This window comes from Malania oleifera, chromosome 2 (genome assembly GCF_029873635.1).
Source record: "Malania oleifera isolate guangnan ecotype guangnan chromosome 2, ASM2987363v1, whole genome shotgun sequence".
NCBI lineage: Eukaryota > Viridiplantae > Streptophyta > Magnoliopsida > Santalales > Ximeniaceae > Malania > Malania oleifera.
The window spans coordinates 62,059,805-62,078,028 of NC_080418.1; the positions used below are offsets into that span (position 1 = coordinate 62,059,805).

At 35.6% G+C, this 18,224-nt stretch overlaps 1 protein-coding gene across 1 annotated transcript in view; it reads left to right on the forward strand.

Annotated features, from left to right (window-relative positions):
• Positions 1-18,224, forward strand: part of LOC131149100 (uncharacterized) — a 51,656-nt gene that overhangs the window by 16,978 nt on the left and 16,454 nt on the right. Inside the window, exons 4-9 of the mRNA XM_058099189.1 lie at positions 3,643-3,711; positions 3,825-3,997; positions 4,322-4,459; positions 6,184-6,309; positions 12,925-13,023; positions 18,006-18,126. Of these exons, the coding sequence (XP_057955172.1) occupies positions 3,643-3,711; positions 3,825-3,997; positions 4,322-4,459; positions 6,184-6,309; positions 12,925-13,023; positions 18,006-18,126 (726 nt within the window). The remainder of the gene's footprint in view (positions 1-3,642; positions 3,712-3,824; positions 3,998-4,321; positions 4,460-6,183; positions 6,310-12,924; positions 13,024-18,005; positions 18,127-18,224) is intronic.

Consider the following 18,224-nt stretch of genomic DNA (forward strand, 5'->3'; position numbering starts at 1 on the left):
CAAATTAAATACATTTATGTTGTATTGTTGTGTATGAGGTGCAATGCTTGTAATATAATGTGTATTATATATATTCATAATATAATATGTGTAGTAAATATGTTTGGTTTATATAAATGAAATTCATAAAATTAAATATTATATATTATACAAATAAAGATAATTTAGACATGAATGATTAAATAAATTATTGTCGTAAGTTTATTTTTCCATATAATATGAGAAGCCTTTGAAATAACTTTTTGTTTCAATAAAAAAATTAAGATTAATTAAGAGAGAAATTTCTCTTTGCGTTGAAATCTCACATTAGATTCCAAGGAAATTTCATTCTCAACAAGGTTTGCTAAAATTTTGTGATCTTGGCAAATTTAGGATGACTTGTTGATTTTTGGATGGAAATTATGCAAGATGGAAATTGACTGCCATTTCAATTTCAAAGATGATGGAAAGTGGATATTTCAGCAATTTTTTGGAAATTTAAGATCGTGTGTTTTTTCTTTTAAATCCTTGTTTATCTATTAAATTTGCAAGTATATTTGGCCATGCCCTATGTCTAGGTTCTAGGGAGATGCCTGTCAAATTTTGTTTATGTCTATGTATTTGGGTGTTGTGCGTGTCAACTAATGTTCATGTCAAAATAGGACACACAACTATGCTGTGGATATAGCCTTTATCTACTTCAAACAAGTGTGAATGTGTAACATAAGTTCCTTATTCACATAGTAGCTTCGTAATGTTATTCTCGAGGATTTTCAATTCAAACAAACTTGAAATTAATAAATTTATCTCATTAGTAAATTAAATTTACATTTGTGCACATATGATCCACATCATATGTCTTGATATCGAGTTTTTTGTATGGCTCATTGTGTTCTTTTTGAAATGTGAAATGGATATGTAATTTTCTTCAACCCCAAAGAAAGGTGCCATAATTTGTAGCATTCATAATCAAATAGCTCTTGCAAGGTGACAAATATTGTTTGGTGATTGCATAATGCAAATGTAGCATGGACACTTTTAGAGGGAAGCGTGGTCATCGTGTTGATTTCAAACCATACATGTCTTGACACTCCCTAGATGTCCCTATACACAATATATTTTTTATTTTGGAGGCTTCACACTTCTTTGGTTTTGTTTAGAAATTTATGAATTTCTTTTAGGTATCCATCATATATTATAGTTGCAAAAAAGAAAAGAATTAGACTAAGGTTCCCATGCATATATTGGGGTTTAGGGAGATCATGGTATATGTGACCTTATTTCCACATTTGGAGACTGTTTTCCTACCACTTAAATATGCAGATTTTAAGTTTGTGTGTAACATTCTTAAAACAGTGTGACACTGAGTGCACAAGACTCTCGCACCTTTACAACCTTATGGAATGTGTGTCGAGTTTGGGTGTAAAATTGTGACTATTTGGTCAGGGACCCATCTCGTGAAAATGTATCACCTAGTGAACAAGGCCTTTTCACTCAATATTGCAGTCTAAGGTTTGGATGATTTTTTTTTTTCCTTTAGATAACAAAAGAATTTCATTGATAGAATAGGAATGTACAAGCAGGAGAGTTAGGCATCTCCTTTCAAAACTCTGTGTCACCCCAGAAAAATAAAAAATGAAAGACCAAAAAGAACGCTAGAAACAACCCAAAATAATCAGCAGGCCCTATCAATTCAACAAGGAAAGCCAATCTTGCTAAATATCCAAAAAGTGCATCCCCCTGAAGTTCCCATTACTCACACACACACCAAAGAGAAGCCAAATGGTGAATCTTCTCTGATACCAGGAAAAGAGACGACTTCTTCCCTGAAAAAATGTGTGGGTTTTGTTCCATCCAGAAACCCCAATATACAGCAAATAAGGCACAATTCCATAACTCTTTACCCTCCTTTTTCCTGCTGAAGCCAACAAAATGAATTGCCAAAAACTCCACCGTCTTTGGACAAACCCAGCATTCCCCAAAATAATTAAATAGCTTGTTCCAAATCTTCCGGGCAAAATAACAATGTAAGAAAAGGTGCGGAGCAGTTTCAGAGCAATTAAAACAAAGCGGGCATATGTCTGGAGAGAGAGAATTTAATGGTCTTTTAATCTGTAACAAATTATTGGTGTTGATCCTATTAAGGACAACCAGCCCGAGAAAAGCTGACTTTAGAGTCGGATTTTGCCTTCCATGTAGTTTATAGAGAGGAAAAGAAAAACCTGAGCTAGTTAAGAACACACAAAAAGATATGCAGGAATAAAACCCCAAGAGATCCAAAGACCAAGAATGGCTATCAGCTTCCAATGAGACTCGACAATTATTCAACAAGACTAACAAGGAGGTTAGCTCCTCCATCTTCCTGTCATTCAAGGGTTTCCTAGAGTGAAAATTCCAAGAAGGTCAAGGACTACCCGGCACCACAAGGAAAGACGAAATAGATCCATCCTGTCTTGTGCTCAAGCGAAATAGGTGAGGAAAAAGGTGGTCAAAACAACACTCCCCAACCATAGATCTTTCCAAAAGCAAATATTGCAGCCCCTACGCAGTATAAATTTAGTATGGGGAATAAAGAGGGAATAAATCTGAGAGATGGCTTTCCACGGACTTTCCGATGAACATCTAAGACCCGTATTGGTATCCCACCCGTTCTCATCAAGTCCCGATTTACTTTTTATAATTTTATGCCACAAGGAAGAGACCTCTAAAGGAAACCGCCAAAGCCATTTAGCCAAGAGAGCTGTGTTTTTAGACACCAAGTTACCAAGACCCAAGCTGCCTCCCTTTTAGGTCTACAGACCACCTCCCAACTCATCAAATGATCTCTAACACCCCCCACCCATGACCAAAGGAAATCTCTCATGATTGTCTCAATCCTACTAGCCACACCCACATAAATTTTGAAAATAGACATAAAATACAGCAGGATACTAGAAAGACAAGCTTGAATGAGAGGTCCTTTTGCATGACTGGAATATGTCACTCACTGGTTTGAGGGTAACACCATTAGTGTCAGGTACAGGTTCACTTTCACCTAAAATAGTCATATTAACCCTGCATTTGGGAGCATGGAATTTGGACATTGAATTTACATTTGTGTGGATTCGGATAAAACATGGTGCTAAATTGTATTTTCTTCAAAATCCACACAAACCCAAATCCAAACCTTGGAATCTATGCTCCCAAACACTACCTGATGGTTTGTCTAAGAAATTCAACCCCAGCCCCAAAGCATACTTGATCAACCAAACCAACTCATGAACACTCCTAACCAGTATATTGAATTGTTGACTTAATGATACTGTGTAAATAACTGTAAATTCATTGTCAGATGGCATATAGATGTGTGAATATATATTTGTCAATTATCATTTCTGTGTTTATGTGTGACTGTCTTATCATGCCCTCTTATTTCCTATGATCACCAGAGGCTAGATAATAGTCCATAATGAGAGCATTCTGTTTTACTAGTGAAAACTGTTTGACATGCATCCTTGCAACCAAATTAGTCATATCTATATAATGTGTTGAAACTGTAGCTTTAGTCTTTGATTGGCAGAACATTTGTTCCTTTCATTTGAATTTATACAAATAAGCTACCCTTTCTCCCTTTACTCAGTCCAGTTTGGAATGGTTCTATGTTCTTGGTTATCGTTCATGCAGTTTCTGAAGAGAGGTGCAATGAAGTTGAGAGCCTAGTGTTTGATCTCTTTGCAAACCTTGGGGCTACAGGTGCGAGAAATATTGGAAGTGGAACTTGTTATATTAATCTGCTTGTGCAGTGACTTGCACTCTTTCAATGCATAGCAATCTAATTTGAGTAGATTCTCTTGTATTTGTTTCAGAGGAGCAGCTAGATTTTCCAGTACTCTATGCTTCTGCTAAAGAAGGATGGGCCTCTTCCAGCTTCACAAAAGATCCTCCCAATGATGCAAAGAATATGTCCCAGTTGCTTGATACCATTCTAAAACATGTTCCTCCACCAGTTGCTAGCCTTGATGCACCATTCCAAATGCTGGTTGGTAGTAGAATATTGATGGAACTGCTGTGTGTGTTGTGTGCACACGTGTGCGTTTGTTGGGTATTTTTCTTGTCCAGGGGCAGGGTGATCTGATAAAGCATGGAATTCACACTTAATAGTTATAGTTACCCTTGTAAAGGTTCCTACGTTTACTACATGTAATTTTTATGTCATCTGGTATGTTTTATTTTTTATTTAATATTTTTTAGTGTGGGTTGGAGGTTCTTTATGGTTGTGTGTGTGTGTGTATAGAAACCTTTTATTCATTATTTTCTTCTTAATTTGGGATTCTTTGAAAAGATGCTTGGCAGTTGCTTTCAGGTTTCCATGATGGAACGGGACTTCTATCTTGGGCGAATATTGACTGGCCGCATTTCTTCTGGGGTTATTCGTGTTGGTGATAGAGTTCATGGACTTCGTAGCACAGATTCTGGAGTTGAGAAAGTTGAAGAAGGAAAGGTTTGTGGTTCTATAGACTGATTCCAGTTGGAAGTATGGCTATTAAAAACTGTCTTCACCAATGACAGGAGCTCAACTCCATGTCAATTCTGCTATGCATCTGTTTCTTTAAAGCATTTTAAACATGAGACTATCGCTTCGCTTCAGCCAAATTGTACTAAAAGAAACTTGGACCGTTAAAGTCCCATATAACAGTTTGTTTATAGTCTTTAAATACTTGGTAGTACTGGGGCTTATATCTGTAGTCTTTCGGAATATGTTTCTCTTAATGGAACCATAGGAGGTTTGAATTTTTCATGTGTTTTGTAGAGGCCCAATAGCCTTAGTGAATGGGTGAATATGAAGTACTCCTGTTTATGTTAAGCTCCTACTTGGTGATTGGCTTACTTTAGTTGAAAAGAGAATGGGCCTGGCAAACAACTTTTTTAGGGCAAAAGGTGTTGACCTCCCTTGAGGTTTGGCAAAAAAGCGCGGGCCTCGATGGTTTGATAAATCCCCTTGACTTTCTTGACATATGAATTTTGGGGCACTTATACCTCTCCCTGGCTTGTTGTTTGGCCAAATATCAGGGAGGTCTGCATTTTTTGCCAACCCTCAAGGAGGTCCATTGGATTTTTGAAACCTTAAGGTAGGTCCATGTCTTTTTGCCAAACTTAGTTTGTGAAAATTTGTAAACCTTAGGGGAGACCTATGTCTTTTTCCAAAACCCAAGGGAGGTCAATGCCTATTTATATTTTATCCTTTTATTTATTTATTTATTTAGTTTTTTTAGTAAGGAGAGCCATTTTATTCCATCTAGAAAAGCATCAAGAGGTTCCAGCCCAAGTGCACAAACAAACTCATTTTCAAGACAATGACTCAATCTAGACAAGAATGCAGTGCACATCCTCCACACTCTATAGGATGCCCTGAGTGCCAAAAAGTTAACTGCTTAAACTAGCTACCTTTGAACCGATTGAGCTACATTTCTTCTCCGTCGAAGCTTATCCCATTGGTTTCTGTTTGCACAATCCAAAAAATGATTGGAGGGATAAAAGTAATGATCGTTTTCCTCTCTGCCCAGGCATTTACATCTTTCCAAGCCCAAATTTCCTTGGAGAATGTTGCCACCAGCAAGGGCTCAACAGGAATTTGACTGTTCTTATTTCGTTTCATTGTATATCAAATATTGAAACACTCAATGGAATCCAAAATTCTATTGAATAGAATGATCCTTTTTCATTCCACAAAACCAAACTAGAATAGCTATTTAAGAACCTTATTTTCGCTTCAAATGCTTGAGCTGTAACCCTGATTTAAGGAAAACAGGAAAGGTTCTTATCATAAGTCAAATTTCTTTTGTTAAATCACAAAATTTTAACAAATTGCCTTTATTACCTACAAATTTGTGTGAGACTACCTGGAATTGTTCTTATCTTTTTGATAGAAAAAGAAGAGACCTTATTGAAGAGAGGAGAAGAACCACAAAAAAATAAAAAAATAAAATAAAAAGAAGAAGAAGAAGAAGAAATCCTCCTTAGAAAATAAAAGAATTAATGGAAATAAAATTTGAAATTGTTTGGATAAGTTAAGAAACTTTCAAACCATTCAAATTCAAAATGAAATAAAAATTGTGCTCTCGTTCAAATTTAGTGTTTTTTTTTTTTTTTCCAATCTAGATCCAGGCAATCGGGTATAGAATTGTTAGCTTATAAGGCTATAAGTTAGTAATTGTTGCCTTGTAGGTTTTGAAACTGATGAAAAAGAAGGGTACAAGCATGGTTCTAATTGACAGCGCTGGAGCTGGTGATATAATATCAATGGCTGGGTTGGCAAGTCCATCCATTGGGCATACAGTGGCAAATGTACAGGTTTGTGGATCCATTTAATGTTTATTTACTTGATGTCAATGACTTTCTTTGCCTGTCTTATTTGTGTCTGTTTCCTTTAATGAAAGAGGTAATTAATGTTGACTAATTCCTTTGGGGTTGGGGTTCGTCTCTTGTTGTGAAGTTGGCGTGCTTTTCGCATACCTTGTTCAAGAGGTCGCAGCCTCTGCAAATAATGGGACTGGCATGTGTACTATATGCATAAGTGCACTGCATTGAACTCGATCCTGGGTTTTATTTTATTTGTTTGTTTGTGTACTTTGCTGCACATAATTTTTGTCTAGTTTGATTATTTTCCCCTCTTCATGCTCAGCCATCAACTTCTAGCCTACCGGGGTGATTCGTGTTGATATTAAGTGATTGCATGTTGGACAGAGGATGAGTCCTAAATGGACCTATGCTACCTCTGATAGGTGTTATTTGTTTTTGTTGTTTTTTTATGTATGTGTGTGTGTGTGTTTTATTTTTAACTTTCACTTTTTATGTTATATTTATTTATATATTTTCCCATGTTTGGAATGGGTGTTTAAGAGCAGTAATGACTAATGATTCAAACACAACATTTCCAAGTTTTAATACTTACTCCATTTCCTATAATTAAAGTGCTTTTTTATACACTTGAGGATTCCAATATTGCAGCCTTTTTTTTTGGAAAAAATTCTGCTATAATTTCTTGCAGATGTCCTCAGCTATGCGCTCTGTATTGGTAATCTGTCTAGGGTAAACCCTTCATGCCTTGTGGCTACTATCACTGTGGCTCAGGTTGAGGTTGCTCTTTTAACATATCAAATACCGCCTCTCATACATGTTGAACTAGGATCTGGAAGTGCTTTGATGCTGTTTAGTATGAAATTAGGACATGAGAAGATTAGGAATTACAAAGTGCATCAAACTGGGTTTGTTAAACAGTGGAATTGGACCCTTCATATTTTGGGGAGTATGCTTTATGGAAATAGTATTAAGTAAGAAACATGAGGTAAAAAGCAGAGGAATGTGATCTGCATCTAAGGACTGTAACTAGAGAAATGAGTTGGGATTGTAGTAGCTCCTCGGAAGAGAAGCTTTGACATAGCAATTTGACGTCTAATCTTGGCATTTGTAACTAAAGAAATGAGTTAGGATCAATGTTACGATGGGATCCTAGTATGGTGCATCCGTGCATGTTAAAAAAGGTGGAAAGTTATTGGTATATGTCTATAGATATATTGGTGAAAAATGTGCAATGACACTTGTATAATTTGGAGAGGATGTTGAGGTCTCTCTAAAATTGAGAAGAGATTTTCTTTTATGGTGTGTAGATTAATAATGAATGGAAGCAGAATTATAAATTTGTAATATGATTCTTGTATAATCTGGAGAAGATGTTGAGATGTCTCTAAATCTAGAAGAAATTTTCTTTTGTGGAGTAGGTTAATAATGAAAGGAAGTAGAATTATAAATTTGTACTATGCTAATTCTCAACCTTTACTAATAAAAAAGTATGAAAAAAATATTGAATTATAATTTTGGATTGCTAGATTTAGTGTTTTGAAATGAATAACATATTTTCAAACAATCAAACCAATTTGTGGGTCCCAAAGATGTCATTATTTTCTGGTAGCTATGGTTGGGATTGTACCACTTTATAGCTACTTCTTCTCTAGTGTCCCGAGCCCCTGGAATGAAGTAGATTTATGTTCCTTGCTGGCAACTAGCCATTGATTAGTTTGACCATTGATTGTGTAAATCCAATGTTGATCTGTCTTTCTGGCCTATATCGCGAAGTTATAATTATGACTTCCCACAATGCGGTTTTAGGATAGGGTGGCAGTTGCTGGGAATGAATCAAGTTGGAATGGAAATGAAGGAATGGGTATGACAATAACTGCGTTTGGCATATAACAAGGAATTGGCATGACATCCTGGAATGTGAATAACTGTGTTTGACATGTAGACAAGAATGGGAATGAAGTTAATCAAATATTCTAAGGTTGTGTTTGGGAGTATGGATTTCAGGGCTTAGATTTAGATTTGTGAGTTTAAATGAAACTGAGTATAATTTTGTGTTACATTTTATCCAAATCCACGTAAGTCCAAATCCAAGGTCCCAATTCTAAGCTCCCAAATATGGGGTTGTGTGTTTAAAAACATAGGTGGATTATTTGATCTCAACGGAACTATTTTTTTTTTTGGCAATTCACCGGTTCCATCACTGAACCCAAAACCCAAATCCAAACCCTAAACCAATTTTTATACCTGCAAAAGCTCCCCAACCTTTCATTCAAATCTCCTCCCACCACATAAATCTTGGGAAAAAAGATACAAAAAAAAACCTAAATCAACACCATTTCCTCAAAAGCTGTCACTCCCTCACTTGTACTTGGGGGAGTTCCACTAGTACCACTACCAGGTGAAGTCATTGCTGATGCTGCTGTATGTGGCAGAGATGGTGCATGTACATGGATGTGTTCCTGAAGGAGAACAAGATGGAATGGGCATTCTAGAATTTTCCATTTGCTGAAATAAATTCTATTGGGTATTTTCTTCTTTTGCAGGGCATTATTTTGATTTTGGGAAAAATGGAATTGCTCCATTTCAATTTAGGGAGTTGGTGTCATGCTATGTTGAAACTGTTGTGGTATTGTGCTTGTGTTGAAACCACATAACCTACCATTCCTGTTTTTACTGACCCTCCCAATGGTAATGAGAATGCAAAAATGGCTTAATTTAATTTTTTATTTTGGGTGATTTCCTGTATTTATTCCCATTCCAAAGTGGCCAAACATCAAGTTTTTGGGAATGAGGACTTCATTCCCATTTCAAGTCTTTCATACCCACTTACCAAACAAGGCCTTTGGTCCATGGAACGGCAATGGGGGCCTAGTACCAGGCATGATTAAAAATGGGCAACGCTAGGGGTATATCTCTATACGTATATTGGTGAAAAAATGTGAAATGGCACTTGTTTAATTTGGAAAGGATGTTGAGGTGTCTAAATCTAGAAGAGGTTTCTTTCTTGAAGTATACTAATAATGGATAATCAAATATAAATTTCCGATACAATAATTTTCAACTTTTACTAATAAAAAAGTATGAAAAAATTATTGGATTATAACTTTGGATCTCTATATTTAGGTTTTTGGAACGAAAATGTACCATGTTTTGAAACAATCGCTTGGTTTCACTAAGATACCAGTTTTTTTTTTTTTTGGTAACTATGGTTGGGGTTGTAGTAGTTTATAGCTACTTTTTCTTTAGTGATGTGGGCGTCTGGAATTAAGTAGAATTTTATGTCCTATTTTAGCAACTTGTCGTTGATTAATGTGGCCCTTGATTGTGCAAACCCAATGTTGATCTGTCTCCCATCCCTGTATCTTGAATTTATAGATATGATTTCCCACAATGTTATTTTAGCATAGGGTGCTGGTTGCTTATTAACTTTAGCTGGATGTTCAAATGTTATTTGTGAGCTTTGGTTCTATAAAACTGAATTATTTTTCTTTATGTAAAAAATAAGTGAATTCGTTTGTATCATTGTCAGCATAAAAACTTGCTGCGTGTGTGGGTTCGTTTCTCAAAGATCTCTCTCTATCTCTCACACACAAACACACACACAGACTTTTTCTTTTTTCCAAAGATCAGGGACTAAAACAAGCTCCCAAAGATTTGGCAGCACATACGACCTGGTCGCATGGATTTTGGTTTATTTTACTGCTTGTCCTTTAAGAAGTTGGCATTCTAGCATTTAATGGTTAGCACTATGTTTTGGTGCCGCAGGCTAACATCTGTCTTTTTCTATTGTGGATATTGTGAACCTATATTAGGTTCTTTTTTACTTCAATTGTTGAGGAGTCAACAAATCCTGCCAACTGCTGGATGAGGCATTTGGTGATGATGTTTGAATTGGCCATTAATTATAATTTTTTTCCTAATTTGGTCTCCATATAATGTCACTATGTTTTCTTGGGTTTGCATCTTGTATATGCATGGGGTTTTATTTTACTTATTTCATTTTTAGTGGGGCTGGGGGGGAGGGGGGATAGTGTGCCTCTCTCATTTAGGAAAACTAGGTAATTTTTTAATTTATTTGTTGTGGCATATACATAGTGCGAGCATGGGACTTTTATGATCTTGGTTTCGTGTCAAAGGCTCAAAGCTGTGTGAGAAGATAAATGAAAGAAAAAATTATGTGCCTCTGTCCCAAGTTTGAAATTTTTCTTTACTCTTTTAATTTTTGCCTGGGATAACTTTGAGAGTTGATTATTGGATGTGCATTGCATTTGAGTGGGACTTTGTATATTGTGATATTGAATTGGTTATAGAGCATGGATTTTGTTGACTTTGGTGTATTCCCAAGAGAGGGGGGGGGGGGGGTGAATTGGAGATTTAAAAAATTCTTCCTAGATTTAATGTCTAGCAGCAGTATGACACAACCTAGGGTCTGTCTATGCAATCCCAAATTCACAGATAAATATAATATGTGGAAATTGAATCATGCACAGCATTCATAGTCTATTGAAGATAACATACACGTGCAGTAAGTAAAGTGCGGAAATATAAAGTACGCACACGGTATGTTTGGGGTTTGACTAATATTGTCTACATTCCCGCCTTGGCTCGCAAGCCCAAGGATTACCACTAATGCTCACTTAACGGGTGGATTGACACCGGTTACAATCAGGTCAAATTACACTAGGACTGACCTCAACCTTTACACACTCTCCTTACGGGGCGGAGAAGGCCCTACCGATCCTTACGGCCTAGATCAATACCCCTCAGGTCACGCCTGGAATACAACAATGAGTATTAAATTTTTGCGTACAATTCTAGTGCTTCTAAACACAAGCAAATTTGTACCAATAAACACAAGCAATAATCAATGCACCTCAAGCAGATAGGAACTATAAGTTTAGTGCAAACAATGTGTAATAGCACTCTAGGTAATGTCAATAATCAATCAAGCGCAAGAGTGTATTCTCAACCTAACTTTGAAACACTTTATCAATATGTATCAATCAAAAGTAGTTTCTAAATTTTCCAAATAGTGTAATCAAAATCTCTCAAAATGATTTTCTCAAAAGTTCTAGCACAAGACATATTTGAACACAAGTTTGTCAAAAAGATTTTTGCAAGAACACAATAAAAGACAAGCTTAATAAGTATTGCAATAATGGTGCAAAGACTCACAAACTAAAAGTTTTTCTCTCACAATAGATTTATTGATTAAATCAGGGGGAAAAAAACTTTAGGCTAAACTCTCAATCTAAAAGCAATCACACAATCACAATAATGAGAGTTTTAGCAAGTTGGAACAATATAGAATCACTTAAAGGCACTCTCACCAAGCTTGATTTATCAAATGAATAACAATGGGTGAAGTATAGGCTTTGTTTTGGAAGAATAAGCTTTCAAAAATTCAGAGAATTTTTCTCTTAATCAAATCACTAATTCTTGCTTAATCTTGCAAATGAGGACCTATATATAGACATGCTAAATATTTTGACCGTTGGGGATATTAGGGGAATTATTATAATTGTTTTAAATGAGTTTAACAAAAATAACCCTGATTTACCCTAATTAACCCGTGGTAAATTTTGGCCAACCTGAGAGTTTCGTTTGACCGAGCTGTAGGTTCGGTCGCCCGAATAGACACGTGAAGAAAAGTAAACTTTAAAAGTTCGGGTGCCTGTAAACATGTTTGGTTTACTGGCCAAGGTGATTTTCAAAATGTCCGAGGTTTGGTCGCCTGGTCTCAAGTTCGGTCTGCCGAACTTGCATGTTTGGTCGCCCGAGGGTTTTCAACGTGAAGTTCGGGTGCCGGAGTTGTTGGAGAAGTCCTTAATAGGTGTTTGGTCGACTGTGAACACTAAGTTCATTTCAGTTTGGTCGCCCGAAGTCAAGTCAACATTTTGACTTCCCTATGTTCGGTCGACCGAGGCGTTTTGAACGCCAAGATTCGATCGCCCGAATCCTTAATACTTTAACACTTAAGTCCTGTTTTTGAAAATTGATTTCCCCTGATAGCATGCATATATGATAATGAAGACTTACCTAAGTGCTTGTTTAAGGACCTAGGTCTTTTCTAAGGCCTTTGAGCTTGTAGTTCCTACCATTCATGACATGCATCAATTATTACAGACCTTTTGATTAAAATTACAGACCCGAATGAATTAAATATAAATTACAAATGTAAACAATTTGTCTTCAAATTCTTCGAGTCACCGTATGCCTTTTCCAATTCATGCAAGACTGATTCTACGCACAAACTCGGAAAACATTAAATACCAAGGTATTTGTCATAATCAAAACGTGATATGACCTATAAGGTCAACAGATTCATTCAACATATTGGCCACCGTTTCTTTGGCCTCTACACCAAAGCTTGATTTAAGTTTATTGTGTCAATAGTTGTAATTTTTATGTTTGCTTCTCAAACATGTGAGACTCTTTCCATCTGTTGTTTTAGACATATTGTATTCTGTAATATAGATGTACTATCCACCTTATGATATCCTCATGAGATGTTGCTACCACTTTACTACCATGTTGGTTAAAAACCAAATTTATTTCCATTCTTTAACAAAGAAACTAAAACTAACTTATGGTTACATCTATCAGGTTATGACTGCATTGCCAACTGTTGAGTTGGATCCTCCAACCATTTCCATGACTTTTGGTGTAAATGACTCTCCACTGGCAGGTCGTGATGGTTCCCATGTGAGTCAGATATTTTGACATGTGTTTTTACATAAAATGTTAAGTTTTAATATGGATGTATTTTCCATTTCTAATTTTGTCACTCATATTTTAATTGTGTCACTATATGCTCTTCTAGATATGTTGGTAGTTTATCAGCTTGTTTACTTGTTACCATAGCTCAAGGTATCAATTTTTCCAAAATCACTAGAAGTTCCAGCTGAAATTCCAGTGTATGGGAGCGGTTGAATGAATTCTTTATTTCAGTTTCTTTTTAGCAATTGATGTGCTGTAATTCATTAATTTTTGGAAAATTTTGACCAAAACTTCCAAGATCTGGCCAGGGACAGAATTTTGGTATTTTAAAGAAAAAACTAAAAAAATTAAAGAAAAAACTAAATAAACACATTTTGAGGCTTTCTTTTTTCTAAAACCCATGAATGCACCATGGTGCTCCTTTATTTCTTTCCATTCTTTCAACAAAATTGTGCCATGAGTGACCCTCCATTGCAAAATTTCTTCAAATTTGGGCTTATAAAGCCTACTTGGACCTTGTCTCGGGCCATTCAGATTTGATTTGGCTGATGTATTTGCTATGTACAAAGATGCTGCTTATTATTGTGGTTGTTATTATTAACCAATATGTTTGAAACCATGAAAGTTGAAACATATTTCAAAATGAGCCAAAGTTTTCTAAATAAATTGCACCACTATTCTGACATCTTAATACATGATTTGATGAATTCAGTACAAGGTTGTTTAGATCATAATAAATGTTAAGCTAAATAATAAGTTATCATAAACAAATGTTTGATGGGCATTGTGTTGCTTTGAATGGATTTTTGTTTTTTATTTTTTTGGATGATTGATGATATCAATTTATAAAACCCACATACTATTCCTAGTAATTTCCATAATTTACTAGAAATTTGCTTTATTTTCTTAATTAAAATTAAATTTCCATCAAAATCAAAATTTCTGTCTATTGAGAGCTTCAAAATTTCTATCAAGATCAAAATTTAAGTCCCTGCTATAGCCAAGGTCTTAAATTTCGATTTTGACTAAAATTTCAAAGGCCCAAAAGTACGGAAATTTCGATTTCCATGCCAGTTTCAATTTCAATTTGAAAAAGCAATGGAAATTAGTAGTAAAGCATGGAATTATTTCATGAAACTTAATTTATTATATAAATAAAGATAATTTAGACATGAATATATAAATAAAATATTGTTGCTAAAATAAAAGTTTAATTTTACACATATTTTTTTTGATAGCAAAAGAAATTTATAGATAGATTAAGAATTTACAAACAGGAGAATAAGACATCTTCTTTCCATACTCTGGTTACCCCAGATAATTTTTGACATAATTTCAAAAGCCCTTCTAATAATCCTTCTTTCAATTAAAAAAAAAAAGAGATAAATTAAAAGAGAAATTTTGCTCTGCTTTTAAATCTTACATTTGAATTCCAGGGAAATTTCATTCTATAGTTAAAATTTCGATCAGTTTCGCTGAAATTTTGAGATTTTGATTAATGTTGAATGATTTGTTGAAATTTCAGTGGAAATTTTGTAAGACCGAAATTGCTTGCCATTTCAATTTCAAGGGCGATGGAAAGTGGAACTTTTTGCAATTTTGGGAAAATTTAAGACTATCGCCATAGCTTTAGAAGTTCAACAGAAGTGCCCATATCTGAGAGACAGAAGTTTACTATCCTTGGTTCATAGGATATTAAGCTTGATAGAAGATTGGTTTTACTACTTGGAACTTGCTGCCACGGCCAAATTTTGGAAAAAAAAATTGGTTATGGATGCAGTATTTTTGGCCAGTGTGTTGCAACAATCTGCCTGTGTGATGGAGACCTGGGGTATGGGTAAGTGCACAGTCAAACTGTGGCACTTGGGCTGTTTTACTACAGGGGGATTTGAGTAGCACCCTTACTATGAAAGCTTTTGGTGCAGCAGCAGAAACTTGCATGAATCCATGTCAATGTGCCTGCAAGTCTGTCCTTTCTCTTATATTTTCTAATTTGGAAACTAAAGGTATCATGATTTGGACATCTGATTTCCATGTCCATTTTTAATTATGATTATGTTTATCATTAAATAATATTAATACATAAAATTTAACTTTTTTTACCCAATATCAGCAACATATTGAGCCCATTTTATTTATTGAATTTAGGCACCTAGTAGCTGTGTTTGTGCCTCTGTCCATTAGTATGGTTTCCTCTAGGATAAGCTATTTTTGTTCAAACTGTTTGACAATAGTAATTGTGCTCATTTTTGTTGAACAGTGTGAATATGTTGCAATACACGTGATTTTTTGGAGCTTTTGGAAGTCATGTTGCTTAAAAATATATTGTAATTTTAACAATTCAAATTCGTTAAAGCTTAGATGTTGGGAAGCAAAAGGAATAATGTTATTTTGCTAATTATTTAATTTTATATTTGCTTTTTGATCCTTTATAGCAGATATATGGAGTTGTATGCGGAATGGATTCATGGTAGAACTATAGTGCTAGGTCTGGAGTGGTCTCCTATTTTGGTTAAATGCTCAAAAAAGATTTACAAGAATACTCCATATAAGAATCAAGAATCCAGGAACGATAGCCACTCCTTTCGAATAGGAGCCTATCATCCAACAAACTTAATAAGGAGGCAAGCTCCAAAACCTCTCTATCATTATGATTCCTACTAAAACGGGACCCCTATAGAAACCTGCCCCATTAGAAATAAAGAACAGAGAACTAGGTTCATTGTGCAAAGAGGACAATCTAAACAAATGGGGAAAAGATGATCAATGCGAAGAACCTCCCAATCAATGTCTTACCAAAACTGAACATGATACCTATTTCTCACTATAACATTTGTATAAGGTATAAAAAGAGGATATAACTGTGAAATATCCTTCCAAGGACTTTCATAAGAATATGTCAACCCCAAATTAGCATCCACCCATTATCTTGCCAGCCAAATTTACTTTTAATAACATTGTGCCAAAGGGGAGACTCTATGGAAAACACCACAACCAATTACTCATTACAACTATGTTGTTAGGCACCAACTTACCAAGGCCCAAATCACCCTCCTTTTTAGACCTATAGACAACCTCCCAACTAACCAAGTGATCTTTATTCTCCTCCACCCTGAATCAAAGAAAGTCGCTCATGATTTTCTAAATTCTACTAGCTAACCCCATAGGTGTTCTAAAGGTAGACAAGAAATGAAAAGGAATGCTAGCAAGGCAAGCCTGAATGAGTGTAACACGCCTGCCTCCAGAAAATAAGCACCCTTTCACCCATCCAACCTCTAAGACACCTTCTCCACCATTGGGTCTCAAAACCCAACCAATTGAACTGAACTGTACTCGTTTATATGTTTTTGAACTGATATTTGCACAGCCCTACTCATGGGAGCCTTGGGAGGTTCATTTGTTAGATTCACAATGTCGGGTTAAATGGGCAATGGGGAGAAATTTTGATTTTGGAAGGTTTTGTGGATTAGGACAGCACCTTTTTGTAGTGCATTTCCTCACCTCCATAGTCGCTCAACTCATCATAAATGCTTCAGTTTGTAACTTTTTGGTTTTTAAGGAGGATACTATTTTTTGGAATTCCTGGTGTAGAAGGAATTTGATTGAGAGGGAAGCTGGAGGTTTGACCCAGCTCTTGGGGGGGGGGGGGGGGGGCTGGATTCTTTTCATCCGTCTTCTTGTATTGATTGTAGATTTTGGGTTTTGGATGGCTTGGGGGAGTTCTCTTCCAAAATTGTTCTTTGTTCTGATGTTAATGGTTTTTGGTTTGTTTGCCATTCTTGACTGTACCAATACCAATGATTGGCTCCAGGTTAGTTGACAGTTGAAAGCTTTGTCTCCAGAAGTTTGCTTTCTTTGTTTCCAAAGCAGTTAAAGGAATGCTCATTTATTTCTACATTGCTTTGTTTTTTTTTTTTTTTTGGAGCATTTGGTGCAGGCATTTTTGTGGTTTTAAGGATTTTTAGGTGCGCCTGTGTCTTTGGAAGGGTTTTTGCTTCACAGTTATTAGGGTTTTGGCTCTGATAAGGAAGTGAAAATTAATTTGGATATGTGCTACTTTTTCTATTGGATGGAATATTTGGTTGGAGCATAATTCTACAATCTTATTTAAATATAGAAGGGAATTTTAGAAACCCCGCTATTTGGGGGTTGCAGAGGGAATGGAACAGAACGGAGAACTATTTGATCCCTTTCCACTCTAAAAACAAAACTGCCAAATGTAAGCATTTCTAACCTCTATTTTCATTCCTTTTTTTATGTCCTTACCCTCCGCCCTAGTGTAGTCGTGGAAGCCGTCACTGAGGGATTTCATGATGTTTAGATGTTGAGGCATTACCAGAGAAAAAATGGTAAGACCCTCACTACAGCTCCTGTATGCTCAAGTACATATAACTTGAGGGTGCAGTATACAAGCAAGCAACCTTATTTCATTTACTTTTTAGTGTTTCTTCATTATCTTTATTTAAGGTACTTTTAATGGGATTATATCTTTTTGATTTTATTGTATTTTTATCTAGGAAATTAGTATTTGAGTTTATTGAAGTTAAAAATTACATTCCTTGTTTTTCAAGCAATTTTATGCCTATAAAATAGCATAAGTAATACTTTTAGTTTTTAGTTATAGTTGATTTGGAATGGAAATTCTTTTGGATCTTATGCCTTGCATCTCCTTAACATCTCTTATGCATTACTCTTATTAGAGTTCAATTGGACTGGAAATTTATTTGGACTTACTTATCATGCATCACCTTTACAATGTCTCATATCTAATCCCACATTACAGGTTGCCCCAACGATACTCTTCAAATCATTTTTATTGCAAATAATACTGATTTGTTGATCCAATGCACCTTGATATTACAGTCTTGTCTTACCCAGAGTGATCCTAGAAATATGAGTATACTGTTCCACTCTTGTTACTTTTACCACTCTAGATGAACTAAGAAGCTATTTTGATATCCTTTTAGCTGACTGGAGGAAAAATTGGTGATCGATTAATGGCTGAAGCAGAAACAAATCTTGCCATAAATGTTCTTCCAGGCTTATCAGAATCATATGAAGTTCAGGGGAGGGGGGAACTTCAACTTGGTTAGTGCCCTTAATTTTCCACGCGTCTTGCTATTTCCTGCGTCAGCTTCAAAGCTTAAATAAACTAACTGCATTTGTATTTTAATTTCTCACGGCTT